Here is a 15,146-nt window from a genome sequence, read left to right as displayed (position 1 = left end):
GTTCTTACTCCATTCCGGAGTGCTCGCTGCTCCCCTTTTCACCTCACCAGGGCCAGACCAACAGCCTCAGCCTGCAGCTGCGAGCCCTCGCAGGCACACCCCGCTCCAGCTAGGTGCATCCCCGCCCGTGAAAGAGCTACGAGTCCAAGGTTAGGATTACATTCAGACTTACCCAGAACAGACGCACTGTTACAATTCCTCCTCTTTATCACAGTCCTCCTTGCTTAAACCTCTGGTCAGTCAGTCTGGCAACAGCAGTTAAGTGCTGTGATCCCACCTGCAGCTCCCAGAGGTGCATCTCTCACAGTTACAGACGCACAAGCTGAACCTCATGAGCCTCCTGTTACTGCCACAGACGCTGGCTGTCACGTACAGGGGCTTCTGAGCAGCAGAATGTAGCTGAGCCTAGAACTTCCTCAGAGCAGCTAACGTGACGGTATGGCTCCTGAGCTGAGCTTAGAAAACCTTTACATTTGGACTTCCAGGATCCTAAGAAATACAGACGCATTAGCAGCGGCCTCTTTCAGGCTGAACAGCAGCACGTTACAAAAACACCAGGCAATGCAAAAGCCAGGCCTTAGCCCCGTAGGCTGTAATCACGATTGAAACAGTCAAACCATTATAAACATACTCCTTCAAAATTTTATTAAAGCAAAATTTTGGAGAATAAAGAGGTCCTGCCTGTTGCATGGGTCTAAGGCATATACTGACTAGACCATACATACAGAAACAACGGGTACACTTACCTAATTCTGACTGCTTTCTTACAAAAAAGTGCTTTCTCGCGGCTTCACAAGAGGTCATACAGGCCACCCATTCAAGGTCGCTTATCAGTGTTTAATCACTCTGTTCCCTTCCGAATCCTGCGTGAACAGTAAATCATAGCTCACATCTAACCGCTGCTCCTCAGGTTTGCTCAAGCTCCTGTTTGCAGCATCGCTGGAACAGCCCTTGTAGGGAGAGTTGGGCAGCTGCCTGCGAGAGCTGCCGGTGTCCTTGGGAGGAGACGGGATGTTCCGGCAGCGGTGAGCGATTACTCTGTTCCCCTCGGAATCCTGGGTGAACAACTGCCTGCAGGGACTGCGCAGCCCTGCCTTGCCGCCCCATCCCTCCTCGCCTGAACCAGCACCAGCGTTCTGGCTGCGCTCGCTCAGAGGCCGCGCTCTCGCTGGTCTTTGTGGAGATGAATAAAACCCAGCAGCCCAGGTACTGTTGCTCGTTAGAGTAGGATTTATATTCTCGGTCTCAGAGAAATCAATTAAAGAATTAACACTACTTGATTGGTGTGGTTTCTTACTCTGGTTTGCACCAAGTCTTGGTTGGAAATCAAGCTCGGTCTTTGCCTCCTCTGGGAGCGGCTGGCCTGCTTGTTTGTTTGTCCCGCAGCCTGCTCTCTTCCCTGAGGTTATGTTGCCGCTTGCTGAAACGGTTTCTCCAGCAAATAAATCGGAGTCGTTTCTGTGAGCGATGATCCGGTTGCCCTCTGAATCCTGGGTGAAGCTGAAGCAGCAGCAATCCTCTCCCGCCCCACAGGAGGCTTCACTCTTGCTGTGGGACTCCGCTTGTAACACCAAGGAGTCTGGCAAAGGAGTCGGCGAGGCCGGTGCTTTCTGTGCACGACGCTGGGGTGCAACCTGCGCCATCTCCTCCTCGGCTCTGAAGGATTGTTTCTGGGCTTCCTCCATCTGCGGCAAAGCCAAGATCTTCACAGGGAAGGCAGCCAAAGAAATGCCTTTTTCTTTACAGTCTTTCTTCAGGATGAAAGGAGATGGCCTGGAGTTTTCTTTGTCTTTTTCATCTGAAAACAACACGGAATTGGTTAAAGCCAGAGCTGGCACACACATTTCTCATGGTTAGTCACTACCCACAGCACCATTCCTTGATGCTTGACTCGGAACTGCCGCTTTACTGCTCCTTCGAGTAGTGCCACGCAGACTGTTCTACACCAGGCTAGCACTGCTGCTGCCTCATAACGATCTGTACTTGTGCTGCTGAGGCTGCGATGGAATGGCAGCCTCAAACGTTGGAGCAGTTCAAATAAGTAAGCTTCCCTCAAGTGAGACGCAAGAGGTGCATCTCCAGCTGCTCCAGTCTTTGGCTTCTCTGCCTTCCTCCTCTCAGCTTTCCAGGCAGTTCACCTACAACATTCCCTTTAGAAGCAGCAGCTCAAGAGTTACCAAAAAATCCCCCACAAAACTCCACAGTGAAACTTCTACAGCTTGCCTTTGTCGCCTGATGAAGGCATCAAGTCCCACATTTGCTTCTGAAACCATTTAATACAAAATCTAATACAACTCCTCAATATAAGCAAGCTCATCCTCAACTCAGGATAAGCGAAAAAAAATACAAATAAGAAATACTCCAGCATCTTAAATCCTACAGACCTCCGATGAAGAACAGCAGCAGCATTCAATGAATCCAAACACACAGTGAGTAAGTGAATGCAATCAATCGAGGGAATCAAATGAAAAAAAAAGAGGAAAGCACACAACATATTCAAAAGGAGTAGGAATAACGAATCCAAAGCAAAAACCATCAATGGCCCTATCACAACACATTCTGTCAAATAATTAAATTGTACAATTTATGTAATGCTTCCTCTCATCTGCTTATTGCTACGCTAGTTTAATGTTGATGAACTAGCCATTACACAACTTACAACATACAAACGACTACACAATCCTACGCTGCTGGTTTCTGCATCCATTTCTCTCCACGTGTGTTAATTTGAGACCCACAGACAAATCCCAGTTTCTTGTATTTCAGAGCACAAAAGCAGCCTCAAAAGCACAGAGGTTGTGAGCTGGCTTAATTAGCCTAAATATTCCAGTTCCCTTCTGATTCCTTCATTAGTTCAGTTAGGATTAACCACTGCATTCTTTAGAAAAGGTTTTGTCCAACCCTTCATGAAAAGCTTTCCTCGCTCACCTCCTGCTGATTCCCCCTTACAGGGAGGTTGTTTGAACCACGTAACGTTAATTTCCACTTCCAGCTGTATCGTTCTTCCAAGGGCATTTAACCGACAATTTAGGGCTACCATTCTTCAGAACAAAGCTGACACGTAACGCCCTGGACGCTGCCCCTTCCCCGGGCAGGGAGAGCTGCCCACAGGACACCGCTGGGCTCGGTGCTCCTGCCCAGACCACACCCTGCCCCAGCCGAAGTGGCGTTCCCGACTGGATTGTCCTTTACGTGATACCATCGGGCAACCCAGAACTGGACGTTTTGCCACCCGGACGGTCTGTATCAGCGCCTGGGCTGAGGCAGGCTTCCCAGCGTTCCACTGAAAAACTCCAGTTTTGTAAAGAGTAAAGCGTGCTGTGTTTAAAGTTCAGATTGCTCTCCAGTGAAGACTGGCTGTGACTGCTGTTATGCTTTAGTTTAACACTGTAAAAGGTGCCTGCATTTAGATTAACCATCACAATAAAATCCTTTCCGGGAGTTCAAACCTTTAACCTTTACCCTCTTCACTAGAAGATGCACTTTTCTGCCTAGTAAACCTGCCAAGAAATAAAGCAAGATGGGTTTCCTATTACGGCCTGAAACTACTTTGCTACAGGGGCATATGCTGTTCCACATTACCTGTCTGAGTGCTGAAGAAGGCGGAGATGGTGGTTTGCTTGGTGCGTGGCTGAGAGGCTCTTGCCTGCATGAAAGCGACTGAGGCATGCTTCCTTTCCAGAATTCGACTAGATACTTTTGGCTTGGCTGTGAGAGACTGGGTAGGGAAAGAAACAAGTGGAAAGTGAATATATGCCATTAAAAACAATTCTACCCTTCTTTCAGCGTCGTGGCATAGTTCCCACCTTTGTTAAATGCTTCAACTCTTCCTGTGACGCCATCACAGAACGGCTGAGGTTGGAAGGGGCCCACGGAGGTCACCTTGTCCAACCCCCTGCTCAAGCAGGGTCACCCAGAGCAGGATACTCAGGACCAAGGCTGCAGGCCGTCCCTGCCGTGCTGCACTGCCCAAGCTTTGCTAACCCCATCACATCCCTCACACCTCTTGAAACGCTTCTGCATCACGCCCAACTTACAGCCTTGCTCTGCCAGCCCCTCCCAACCCGCAGTACCACAGCATCTCCTACCCCCGGGGAGCCACACGCTCCCGCGGGACGGGGATCTGGGCACACCCCGGCTGCCAGAACCGGGGGTGGGGGCTGCAGCAGCCCCCCCCGGCCGGGACCCCCCGCGCCGAGCCCTACCTGCGCCGCGCTCTGCTTCAGCTCGGCGGTGTCCAGCCAGACATCGCACGCTTCGGCCTGCTGGGCCGCGCCGCCTCTGCGTCTGCGCTTCATCCCCAGCACCGGGCGGCCTCCGGTCGGTCTCCGGCCGGCCTGCCGGAGCGCGGAGGGGAGCAGGGCCCCTCCGCGGGCCCCCGAGGAAGGGCAGGGACCGCCGCCTGAGCGGCGCCCGGGGGCGGGAAGCCGGGCCGGGGCGCTGCCTCAGAGGCCGGGTCCGGCTCCCCTCACTGTTCCCGCCAGGCCCCGGGCTCCCACCTGCGTCTCGCTCGCGCCGCTCCTGCCTAACGGCCGCCAACGGTCATCGCGCGCGCTCGTGGTAGAGAGGGACCAATCCGAGCGGCGGGGCGGGGTGAGTGGCAGGCGGAGCCCCGCCCACCCTGGGCCGTGCCCTATATAAGGCCCCGGGGTGGCGGCTGCCTGACGGGAGCTAGATGGCGACGGGCGGGAGCAGCGGCTGTGGGGCCGCGCACAGGCGGCATCGTGCGGACCCCGGGCTCGGGACCGGCCCGCGAGCAGCAGAAGAGGGGTGGCCGGTGCCAGAGGCTCCTCAGCAAGAGCAGGCCGAGCGCCTGCAGAGATGCCAACTGGGGGCAGGAAACAGGGGCTGCTGTGCAGGTCAGAGGGGGAGCAGCACAATACACCTGGGTTTCTTTTTTCCCCCTCTCCCTGTTCTCCTGCCCGCAGCCCAGCTGTTTGCTAAACACAACCCAAGCCCTGACCTCCCCCTGCCCCTCTCACCTTATCTTTACAAGCCGCAGGTGCAGGAGGTGTGGGGCAGCTGCAGGCCCAGCAGTGTCCTGCCCTGCATTTGCACCCTCTGTTCAGATCAGGGTTGTTTACAGGCCTCATCCAGCACAGAAGGTGCAGAGGTCCCTATTATGGCCCTGGGGCTCAGCCTCCATTAAATCAACCCCAACCACGCCCTGTCTCTCCTCTTACTGCACTTTTAAGGACAAGGTCCATGCCTTTCTCACACATCCCCACACTCTCAGGGCCCTGCCACTATGTAGATAGCTCTGTACAGCTCCCTAAGCCATATATAAGGGGCCTGAAATGATATTAAATAAATTTGCCACCCTTGTTTGTGGCTTATACAAGCTCACCTCTGTTTCCATGGGTTAGATTCTGGCACCGCTAATGGGGGGCCAGATGGCATCTCCTTACCTTCTGCTGTGAGACCTGGTAGCTTCCAAGAACCTTCCCCAGCCCACCGCTGTTAGGGTACAGGGCTGCAGCGGTAACAACATTTTGTTCCAATTCTTTATTCAGATGTGAATTAAACCAGTGTACCATTTTAAGAGCAAGCCGGAACTAATTCTGAATTTAGAAAGCATAAAAAGCAGCTCTTACTCTCCCTCCCTATAGAGAGCACTGCCGAGTTAACAGTTCACGAAGCGTTTCATTCCTCTTCTCAAAGTTTGTGGTCGGATTCATACCAGCATCACCACAACTGGCTGCAGATCAACCATTTGGTGAGCTCACCTGCGTCTCCTTCAGGGCTCTTACTCTTCTTTGAAGCTCAGCTTGTTCTTCACCTTCCGGGCCATGTAAGCAGCTGTGAGGACAGAGCAGGTCACAGTGAAGAGGCACAGGGCAGAGAAGTTGTGCGCCAAATCACCCTGAAGAGTGGAATAGATCTGTCGCCTGGACTCATAGTCCAACACCACTGCCTCGATCTGCGCCAGCGTGCAGAGTACCAGGCACACGTGAAAAATCTGATGGCTCTGCCCGAAGAAGTGACATTTCCCAGGGAACCACTTCTCAGGGTAAGGGTGTGAGAAAAAAAAGGCGCCGATGAGGAAAAACAGCACCTGGCATTTGTGATACAGAAGGGCCGGGTCAGCCCGCTCCGAGGGCGGCACGGTATAGATGCGGTGGACCACGGGGCTGATGTCCAGCATGTACGCCAGGCCGGAGGGCAGCTCCTGGCACAGCCGGCTCAGAAGGCGAGCGGACTGGTGGTACTGGTACTTGGCGTAGCAGGAACCGGCGCAGGACAGCCACGCTAACAGGACGGCCACCGGCATGTAAAACCCCTTGACCTTCTCATGCCAGCTTGGCTCGATGGCGTAGTAGTAGTGCCCCAGAGCGCTGCCGTACTGGTAAATGGCAACCCCCACATAGTCCATGAAGAAGAAGCTGTAGTGCCAGAACTCAGATTTGGCCTGCAGAAGGTGAGCGAGGGTGCTGAACGTCAGGTAGGTGATGGACGCCACGATGATGATGAGGAGGGGCTGGGCGTGCAGGTCCTGCCCAAAATCCACCCGCTGCGAGAGCTGCTGGAACCGCAGCAGCAGGATCAGCGCTGCCACCAGATGGGTCCAGACGTTGATGGCCTCGTTGTGCTGCTGGAAGAGTGTCGAGAAGTAATAGCGCCAGGTCTGCTGCACCGGCCGGTAGCCGGTGTGGATGTAGGGCTTCCAGAAGACCTTTGGCACCTCCGAACTGCTGACGGTGGAGGGAGAGAGGGGGGCCAGCAGCTGAGGGACCTGCCGCACGTTAATGAAGAGGCGGCTAAGCTTTTCAGTGACGACCGTTGCCATGATGCAGCCAAGCTCCGGGACCCTGCCACGCTAAATAACCTTTGGGATGGAAAGAAAGTTTTGCTGCAGGGTTTAATAGTGACTTTACAAAAGAAAAAGAAAAAAAAAAAATCAGCAAGCAGGGGCCGTTTGAATGCTTTCTCTGGTTTTTCTTCCAAAGATATATAAAATCATGTGTGACTGGAGAATGGCCTCATTATAGCTGCAATAAAAGAATCACCAAAAATAGTAATAGGAAGGAGGCTGAAGGGAGATTTAAGAACCTCTGGAGTGCCCCGTGCTGCGCAGGTGACAGACTGTCTGGAGGAGTACAGAGGTAGAGGACACAAGTATGGGGTTAACTGACACAATAATTAACGCACCAGGACACATCAGTTCCTAGCTCACCCCTTCCCAGCAGTTTGGGAACTGCTAAACAAACTAAACATCCTGAACAAATTTCCCACTGCACGAGCAGCCCAGATTTTCCCTCTTGTAAACTGTTTGCAGTATGTGTCTTTACAAAGAACAACAAGCCGCCTTCCCACAAGCAGTGGGACGACCTGCTCTGCCTCACGAGGGGTGCATCCGAGAACATAAATAACTGTAACACCAGTAACAGAAGATGTAACTTCTGTGTTTAGGGTTTTTACCATCTTTTTTCAGCTCCTGATTTTCCACGCAGCTTTGCACAAAAACAACACAGCTCAAGTGAGTTCATCCTGTTGCATCACTGAGGTCGAGCAGCGTAATCTTTGCGAGCAAGCGTTTCCATATTTACGTTTTTGAAGCTGCTGTCCTTACCAAGATAAAGGCAGCCTTGCTGGCTTGTTCTGCCTTTTCACGGCAGCCTTAAAAACATATTGAACAGAACGTGCTCGAAATGAGGTTTCCCCCCGCTCCTTACCTGCTCTTGCTCAGACAAGTTCTGAAGAAAACAGCCCGACTCCCATCCAGCTCCAGGGCTGATTTACACCTCAACTCCTGGCAAGCGCAGTCATTTCAGGGACAGCTCAGACAGGAAAAGCTCTTCAAAGTTTGGGAACTGGAGGAGGAGGAGGGGATGGGACTGTTTATTTTAAAAGTCTCTGTAATTTCCTCATCACAATGGAGTAGATAGGTCTGTAACTCATGCCTGCCTGAGGAGCACAGATTAAAAACAGGCTGTTTGCTGCTCAGCTTCCCTCTTGAATGATCTTTTCCCACCTCGCCTGGTTGAAGAGGCTCCATGTCAAAAACAACCAGCCTGGCTTGGGGCAGCACCTCGCAGAGAGCAATCCTGACCCTCGCCTGGCCTCCTAAACCCTCCTGTAAACACTGCAACATGCACAGGCTGCCAGTGAAAAATTAACTTCATAAACCTCTTCCGGCCTTGCAGCTACAGCGCTGAACTGAAACAGCCTTGAGTCCTGCCGGGGAGATGCAGGCAAAAGCAGAACTTCCCCAGTTAAGCTATTTTGACCAAAATTTGATGGGCAGTTTGGAAGAAAACGCTTCCCTTCAGCCGCCCGGAGAACTTGCCTCTGTGCCAGGGCTGCCGCTGCCCATGAGGACACCCGGGTACACGGGGAAGGGGGCTCAGCTCCAGAACGTGTCTGACCCCATCCCGGCTGCCAGAAGACAAATTCCTACAGGAAAGGCACCCCTGGTTCGGCTCAGGGAGACGCTGTGGCAAAAGCAGTGGGAAAAGCTGCGTTCAGAGCAGCCAAGCACGAGGCAGGAAAGGGAGCGGTGTTTACTTCGGGTCCTCCAAAACTTGTTGGAGCAGGACTTAATTTGCAAAGCTCTTCCTAGCTATGAAGCCTTGAGCTGCGCTCAGTTACTAACAGAGCACATCCTGTGCAGCGCTGGAAACCACTGATCTGGCTTGTACTCTGAATAATAACCTCCACGTACCTATGGCATGTCAATAATGTTGCCTCAAACGCCTGTTCTATTCTACGGAGCATTTTCTTTCTCAAGCAGCATCCACCCATCCTGCTGAATTTTTTCTTGATGATACAGACTCAGCCCCCAGCTGTTGGCACGCCTGTTTGCTCCCGTGCATACATCTGTATTTAGCCTTCTAAAGCACAAATATGTTTCTTTTAAGTTATGATGGGTTTCTTCTCAGCACAGGCTCACCAAGCCCCCGCACCCGGGCAGCCTCTCCTTCCTCCCGGCAGAGCAGCCGCACCAGCCCTGCCAAAACGCTTTCTGGAGCGGCCAGGGATCGATCCTCTCTCCTGGGAATTTTTTTTCCTGGAGGGGGGGGAACCTCAGGACACGGGTGCAGCTAGAGGTCAGGGTCAGCGGGGCCCTGGACCCTGCCCTCCCCTCCCGGTACCCCGGCAGAACCTACTGCCCCCCCCCCCCCCCCCCCGGAACCCCACCGCCCAGACCCGGGGAACCCGGACCCCCGCCCCGCCAAGGCACCTGCTGAGCCCGCCGCAGCTCCGCTCCCCACCGGAGGACGCCGAGCCCCGCCGGGCCGGGCCGGGCAGACTGGGCCTCCGCAGCGGCCGCCCCCTCCGCCGGCCCCGCCCTGCCCGGCGCCCGGCCCCGCTTCAACACCGCCGCCTGCCCGCGGCTTCTTCCCTCCCCCCTCCCCCCCCCCCGCCCCGCCACCGGAGCCCTCCGTGCCCGCTTACCCCCCGGCCAGGGTCCCCGGGTCCGGGAGGCGGCGGCAGCGCCCGGAGGATGCGCCGTTTCCCATCCCCCGGGGAAGCGCAGGACCCAACGGCGCTGCCCCGGGCCGGGCTGCTCTCCTGAACGATTTACCTGTCACGGATTGGAACAGTAAGTAAACCAGGGGGGTTTCTGTCCCCGAGCACAGCCCCTGCCTGTCTACAAGCTGGTTTGACTGGTTACTTCCCCAGTTTCCCTTACCACACCCGTAATACGGTTTGCAGTTGCTTTTGTAACTTGCTACCGCACGGTGGGCTGTCTAGCCTAGGAAATACAGCTGCGGAGCTTTTGGGGTTTTTTGTCCCCTTTTTTTTTTTTTTCTTTTTTTTAAAAAGCAACCTGTTTGTAGTCCAGCTTTCCCTACCAGAGGGACTATTATTTCTGTTCTCCTGCCTGAGCACCATCTCCTCCGTGCTCATTTCTCCTCCACCCCTTACTCCGTTCTCAGATCATTACTATCCTCTCACTATTTGCATCCCCCAATCTCATTCCCACCCCTTAAAACCCCCATTCCCCCCAGCAGCTCTCAGAGGAACTAGACCAAGCTCAGACCCTGGGCATTAAGCTCCAGTTAAGCATAACGCAGGCAGCCACGTAAAGCAGAACTAAGCCAAGGGAACAGAAGGCCCCGAGCCGAGATCTGACAGCTCTGGCAAATCAAAAACTCACATTTAACGTCTCTTTGTGCTCTTAACACCATTTGGGGTTTGGCAGTGCTGTCATCCTCCTCCCCCGCCCCTTGAAAAGACGAGGAAAAACCCACACAGAGTATTTGGGACACTTGGTCTTTTCTCAGCAGGTAAAGAAATACATTAAAATGAAGACCTGATGGGTTTGGTTGGTTTTTTTTTTGATTGCTAATTATGCCTGATCTTGTATACGGGATCTGATCCAGTGATCACTTAAACCTCCATTATGTGGTACTAGATACTCAATGTCTTTCACACGCACATTATGCGGCGGGTTCAAGCCTTTGTCTCAAAGCTGGGCTCTGTATTCCCCTGCCCTCCTCACCTCCCCGGGTGGGTCCTGACCCACATCCCTGTGCTCTCAGCTTACACAACGTTGATACGTGCCATTAAAACCCCCAAACCTGCACTATGCCCCCACTGCAGATGGGTGGTTGCTCCCCAACAGGTACAAGTACAGTCTCGCTTACCTTAAATTATGAAGTCTCAAAACACCGCTGAAAATCCTTCAGGGAAAGGATCCGATCCCAGCCTTCCAGTACATCAAGCCTGGCTTTATCTCACTGTTCTTCTTTCATTCAAAGCGTGTACTATCAGCTTGTGGTTAAGTACAACTCTGATGCCATCAGAAGTGGTAAGCGTGATACATGAAAGCTTTCTAAACTGAGGTTCCTTCTTTAGCAAGCCCCAGAAGATGGGTCAAGTGGTCCAGGACTCAATTAACCCCTTAAAAAAAAAAAATTCCCCTACTAGCTTTTCCATCCTCAGAACATGTAAGCCTGTCACCTGGGCAGTGCCAGATGTTAACCTGAAAACAAACCTGGTGGCCAAGGCTCAAGATCAAGGACACAAAGGGAGGAAGACAGGACCGAGCCTGCCTCACCGAGACCAGTGCCACCAAGTGTCTGACGTTAACAGAAGCTGTGAAACCCAAGGCTTCCCCACTCCGAGGGAACACACTTACTAAAGCAGAGTACTTCACAACATGGTGTTTATACCAAAGAAGTTAGGTGGCTCTTCACACACACCGATTGCAACCTTGTCTTTACTGCAGAGTAGCACGAGTACCTGTGGATGTCCTTAGAGGAAGGGTTTGGGTTGGTTTTGTGGGTGTTTTTTTTTTTTTTAAGGCACCTGTACAATACAGCAACTCTGTACCCAATCCACCTAAAAAGCATCTTTCCTCAGAGCACAAGTACAGTCATATCTATTCTCACACCCCCGAAAAAACAAACATGATATACATCTCGGTGTGGGCAGGAGTTAATCTTCAGTCTCGCCCTGCGGCACAGCGTACTATCCCAACACATCTGCAGCAGACACCAAAACAAAAATAATTCTTATCCACAACAGCATTTTCAATTCGGGCAGGCTCACGATCCCAGCACAGAACAGCGTTCTGACTTTTATGCTCTGACACCGCAGGACGCGGTACACAAGTCACCAATTCAATAGCACAAGTCATCTTCTAGAAACCCTTACCGAAAACAGGCTCAGATCAGTCATGTGGTAACAAGGACTTGTTTGTTGAAGCGTCAGCATCCAAAGGGAGGTGGTTCTGAACTCTTTTTAATAAAAAGACAAAACAGCTGACAACTGCTGAGGTGTCAAAACAAAGCTCTGATTGTAAAATTAAGACAATGAGCGTGCTCTAGGGGAAAGGCAGTCATGCAGCACGCCCGTGGATGTAAGGCAAAGCGCTGCTGCAGACCTTTCCACCAGCACTGGATAAGGATGCCTGTTGCAGACCTCAGCCAACTCATTTTGTTCCTTATGTCATTTTCAGAAGTAATTCTCATGATAACAGCACTGTGCAGCTTTATTTAGTCACTCAGTTACAGCAGTATTTTAGCAGACTGGGACAGAGTCAGATTTTTGAAGTGTAACAGATATTCAGCATGGAACAGTATACTACATATTCCTTTCACAAACGTCTTACAGAGCTGATACAGTACTAGCCATCAACCCAGTAGCGAGCGCACTGGAGTAGAAAAAGGATGCAACAAGAAGATAGCTACACTGGAAAGACAACACTTTAGAAAAAGTGAAACATGTAAGGTCTCCCCTCTAGCCCCCAAAGAAAGTGTACAGTTTGGATCTAATTTTACAGTTCTACATCAGTTTCTAGAAACTTAAAAAAAAAAAAAAACAAAACCAAAGATAAAACCACTGGCCAGTACAGTCTTTGGATATTTAGAGGAGGGGGAGAGAGTCAGTTTCCAGAACGAAGTCAGTCGGTTTCAGCCTCACCAGGGTCTTTGCCTTCTTTGTTCTTTCGAACCTCTTCAATATGCTTGTCCTGAAAGACAACAGCAGGGAAGCAGTTAGCTGCCCAGGCGCAGAGAGGCAGGGCTCCGGGCCGGCACAGCAAGTCCCGGCCTGCTTCCCACCCCCCCAGCTCACAGCAGGAACCCGTGAGCGTGGGTTACGGAAGGGGGCTACAGGATGAAGCTTTGTAAGAGAAAGTGAGACACTACTGTAGCTCCAACCATCCCCTCTCCCCCAGAGGAGGATTGCTGCAAAGTCTTTTGCAGCTTTAATAATCTTTCAAGATTAGACCACCACAGAACTCCCAAGGATGTCCGTCTATTCACAGTACCCCCCTCACTTGGCTTTATTTAGCCAGTTTTCACAGTAAGGAGCATGGATAAACCCTCTCCCAAAGGGGAACTGGGACTCTACACCCACCTTCTCCCTCAAGCGTTCCAGTTTAGCAGCCATTTGTGCCTCACGGTTTTCTTTGTTAGCTTCCATTTTGTGGGTCAGCTTCTCCTCTGCCATTTTGCTGAAGTTGTTGTTTTCTTCAATTGCTTTCTGAAGCACCTCTTTTTCATGCTCCCGCTTCTCAGCTAGCTGCTTCAAGACTTCTGCTTCATGAGACTAACAAAACAGAGGATGTACGCTTTGAACATAAAACAGATGAATCACAGAGACAACTACAGTCGAGTTACAACTCCTGAGAAAAGACTTTCTGCTATTTTACTGGAGAACAGCGCAACTTTGTGATGCAGGACAGAGCTCCCTGGTGCTTCCCCTACCCACATAACCCATATTTCACCATTACAAACTACCAGGCAAGTTAAGTTTCCGTCATTACTTGCAAGTCTTGTTAAATGGGATTTTTCTGAAAAAAAGAACATGGATTTTTTTATGTTAACATTGATAGATCTTTCCTAGAAGATTCTCACTTCTCAGAATGGTGAATCACTGTGATTCAGGTCACACAGGAGGCTGCACTTCAATTAGTAAGCCTCTGCACGGCCAAGGGCTCCAAGCTACATCTCAACAGCAAGATCTTACATCAAGTCAGACATTGTATTCACAAACCTTCTCAGTACAGATTCACTCCTACATTTTCTAGTAGAAAAATGAATCTGTTATGATGTTAAAGACAAGAAAAACAGCTTCTTCATGAAAGAGCATCCCTTCTCAACTGAAGATTTTCTCCCAGTTTTTCAAGCGACCATTCAAGATCACTTTGGGAACAAAGCTATGGCCTTGCAGACCATAACAAAGCTTCATAAGAGCCCCAGAGATTCCAACAAAGTTCAACTTAATATTCCATTTACCATAATACAAACTGCTCATCACTTGTCCCAAGCAACAAGTAAATGGGGAAAAAAAACACCAACACAGCTTGCACAGACTAGTTGAGCAGAGCTCACTTAAGCCGTTTCAAATTTACCTTACGTCTCTCTTCTGCTGCTTCCAACTTCTTCTGAATCTCTTCCAATGACACATCCTTCTTCTTTGGGGGAGAAAGAGGGAATTCTGGGACTGCTTCTTTTGAGCGGGGACTGAGTATCAGCTCAAATGCCTGCCCAGAGGCACGCTTTTCCAGTTCCTTCACTTGAATATCTAGGAACATGGGAAAAAACCAAACAAACAGTATTTTACGCCAGGAACTGGCTTAATAACTAGAACAATAGCCTTCAAAAATTCAATGCCACAAAGCTCACTTAAGGAGACAGTTAGCATCTGAGCTGATAGTTTTGTTTTAAGCAGCAGCAGCACCATTCAAAAACGTGGCAGGCAATTTTGTTTGCAATTCTTCTTCAATACTACATTACCCAAGCGCCTGACATTTTATTTTAGCCTTTAATATCCAGGGTTGTGAAAACAGGTTTATCAGTACTTCAAATGAAGAAAAAAAAAAAATCATTCTTTCTCCAATGAAAAGTCTGAGGAAGAGTTTCAAGGTGTTTGCCTAAGACGTGACACAGACAAAAACTGAAATCAGTTTTCAAAGAAATACGTAAGCCAGGGTTCTCTCTTCAGACACCTATGAACAGGCACGTCAGCCCTGCATGGTGTCAGTTGTACCAGCACACCAGTTTTGATCACCAAGATGTCTAGATGATAGTCAGTTCTGTTAACAGAGCAGATGGCATGCAGATGAGCTGAAGCCCATCTGCTAACAACCTAGCCTGAGAGGGCTTTCAGTATGTTTTCACAAGCACTCGGTTTTAACAGCTTCTCCAAAGCAGCCTGGAGATGGGAGAAAAGCATGGTGATGACAGTTTATTTTACTATATCAGATTTTTAAATTATTTCTGAGGAAATTAAGAGGAAAAGAAAAGACACAAGAGCATTTAGTACATAATACTACATACCAGAAGTAGCCATGACCAAGAAAATATGACTCCAGAAGCCAACTCTGCAAGAACTTCAATCGGTTGGATTCCTAGATAACAAAGAGACAGGCCTTTGAACAGTAAGTACATGAATTTAATTTCTTCTAACTCCTAATAAAAATTGCTAAGCGTTAGACCTGCTGAACAAAAGACAGGCAGGTAGGTTACTGCAGTCAGTAATTCCAGGCAGTCTGTGGGGCTGAGGCTGATGTACATTGCTAGGAACAGCAGAGAGGCTCTCTGTCATTGGTGCTGCAGGATCTGTGTGTACGACCGCATAGTCGGGCATTTTCAGTCCCTGTTTTACTCCACTGTAATTAAGATAAGCAAACAAAGACTCCCATTTTACCATTAACCCAGCAGCATACAGCGCTATGGATATTTCACCAA

The 15,146-nt window shown here is 50.5% G+C and overlaps 3 protein-coding genes across 3 annotated transcripts; all 3 read right to left on the bottom strand.

The window, feature by feature from the left end:
* Positions 1 to 584: 584 nt before the first annotated feature.
* Positions 585 to 4,358, bottom strand: AUNIP (aurora kinase A and ninein interacting protein). The gene is made up of 3 exons (XM_050909935.1): positions 4,206 to 4,358; positions 3,583 to 3,718; positions 585 to 1,798 (listed from the first exon to the last, which is right to left on the bottom strand). Exons 1-3 carry the CDS (start codon positions 4,296 to 4,298, stop codon positions 831 to 833), a joined length of 1,197 nt encoding a protein of 398 aa, XP_050765892.1. The 5' UTR covers positions 4,299 to 4,358; the 3' UTR covers positions 585 to 830.
* Positions 4,359 to 5,490: 1,132 nt separating this feature from the next.
* Positions 5,491 to 9,245, bottom strand: PAQR7 (progestin and adipoQ receptor family member 7). The gene is made up of 3 exons (XM_050909874.1): positions 9,182 to 9,245; positions 7,674 to 7,811; positions 5,491 to 6,826 (listed from the first exon to the last, which is right to left on the bottom strand). The coding sequence occupies exon 3, from the start codon at positions 6,785 to 6,787 to the stop codon at positions 5,747 to 5,749; it is 1,041 nt and encodes a 346-aa protein (XP_050765831.1). The 5' UTR covers positions 6,788 to 6,826; positions 7,674 to 7,811; positions 9,182 to 9,245; the 3' UTR covers positions 5,491 to 5,746.
* A 2,669-nt stretch (positions 9,246 to 11,914) lies between these two features.
* STMN1 (stathmin 1) lies at positions 11,915 to 14,806 on the bottom strand. Its single transcript, XM_050909810.1, has 4 exons — positions 14,736 to 14,806; positions 13,808 to 13,980; positions 12,811 to 13,002; positions 11,915 to 12,421 (listed from the first exon to the last, which is right to left on the bottom strand). The coding sequence occupies exons 1-4, from the start codon at positions 14,746 to 14,748 to the stop codon at positions 12,353 to 12,355; spliced, it is 447 nt and encodes a 148-aa protein (XP_050765767.1). The 5' UTR covers positions 14,749 to 14,806; the 3' UTR covers positions 11,915 to 12,352.
* Positions 14,807 to 15,146: the final 340 nt, after the last annotated feature.

Source organism: Gymnogyps californianus, chromosome 22 (assembly GCF_018139145.2).
Source record: "Gymnogyps californianus isolate 813 chromosome 22, ASM1813914v2, whole genome shotgun sequence".
Lineage (NCBI taxonomy): Eukaryota > Metazoa > Chordata > Aves > Accipitriformes > Cathartidae > Gymnogyps > Gymnogyps californianus.
The sequence above is the reverse complement of the archived record's forward strand: the minus strand, read 5'-3'. Positions and strand labels throughout refer to the sequence as shown.

Excerpts from the sequence above, each read along its gene's own strand:
- AUNIP (XM_050909935.1), bottom strand. The coding sequence starts at position 4,298 with ATGAAGCGCAGACGCAGAGGCGGCGCGGCCCAGCAGGCCGAAGCGTGC. Across the intron at positions 3,719-4,205 it reads TGAAGCAGAGCGCGGCGCAG|TCTCTCACAGCCAAGCCAAA; the intron begins GTAGGGCTCGGC and ends TTCCCTACCCAG. Across the intron at positions 1,799-3,582 it reads CTTCTTCAGCACTCAGACAG|ATGAAAAAGACAAAGAAAAC; the intron begins GTAATGTGGAAC and ends TGTTGTTTTCAG.
- STMN1 (XM_050909810.1), bottom strand. Across the intron at positions 13,003-13,807 it reads CAGCAGAAGAGAGACGTAAG|TCTCATGAAGCAGAAGTCTT; the intron begins GTAAATTTGAAA and ends CTGTTTTGTTAG. Across the intron at positions 12,422-12,810 it reads TGGAACGCTTGAGGGAGAAG|GACAAGCATATTGAAGAGGT; the intron begins GTGGGTGTAGAG and ends GTTGTCTTTCAG.
- PAQR7 (XM_050909874.1), bottom strand. The coding sequence starts at position 6,787 with ATGGCAACGGTCGTCACTGAAAAGCTTAGCCGCCTCTTCATTAACGTG.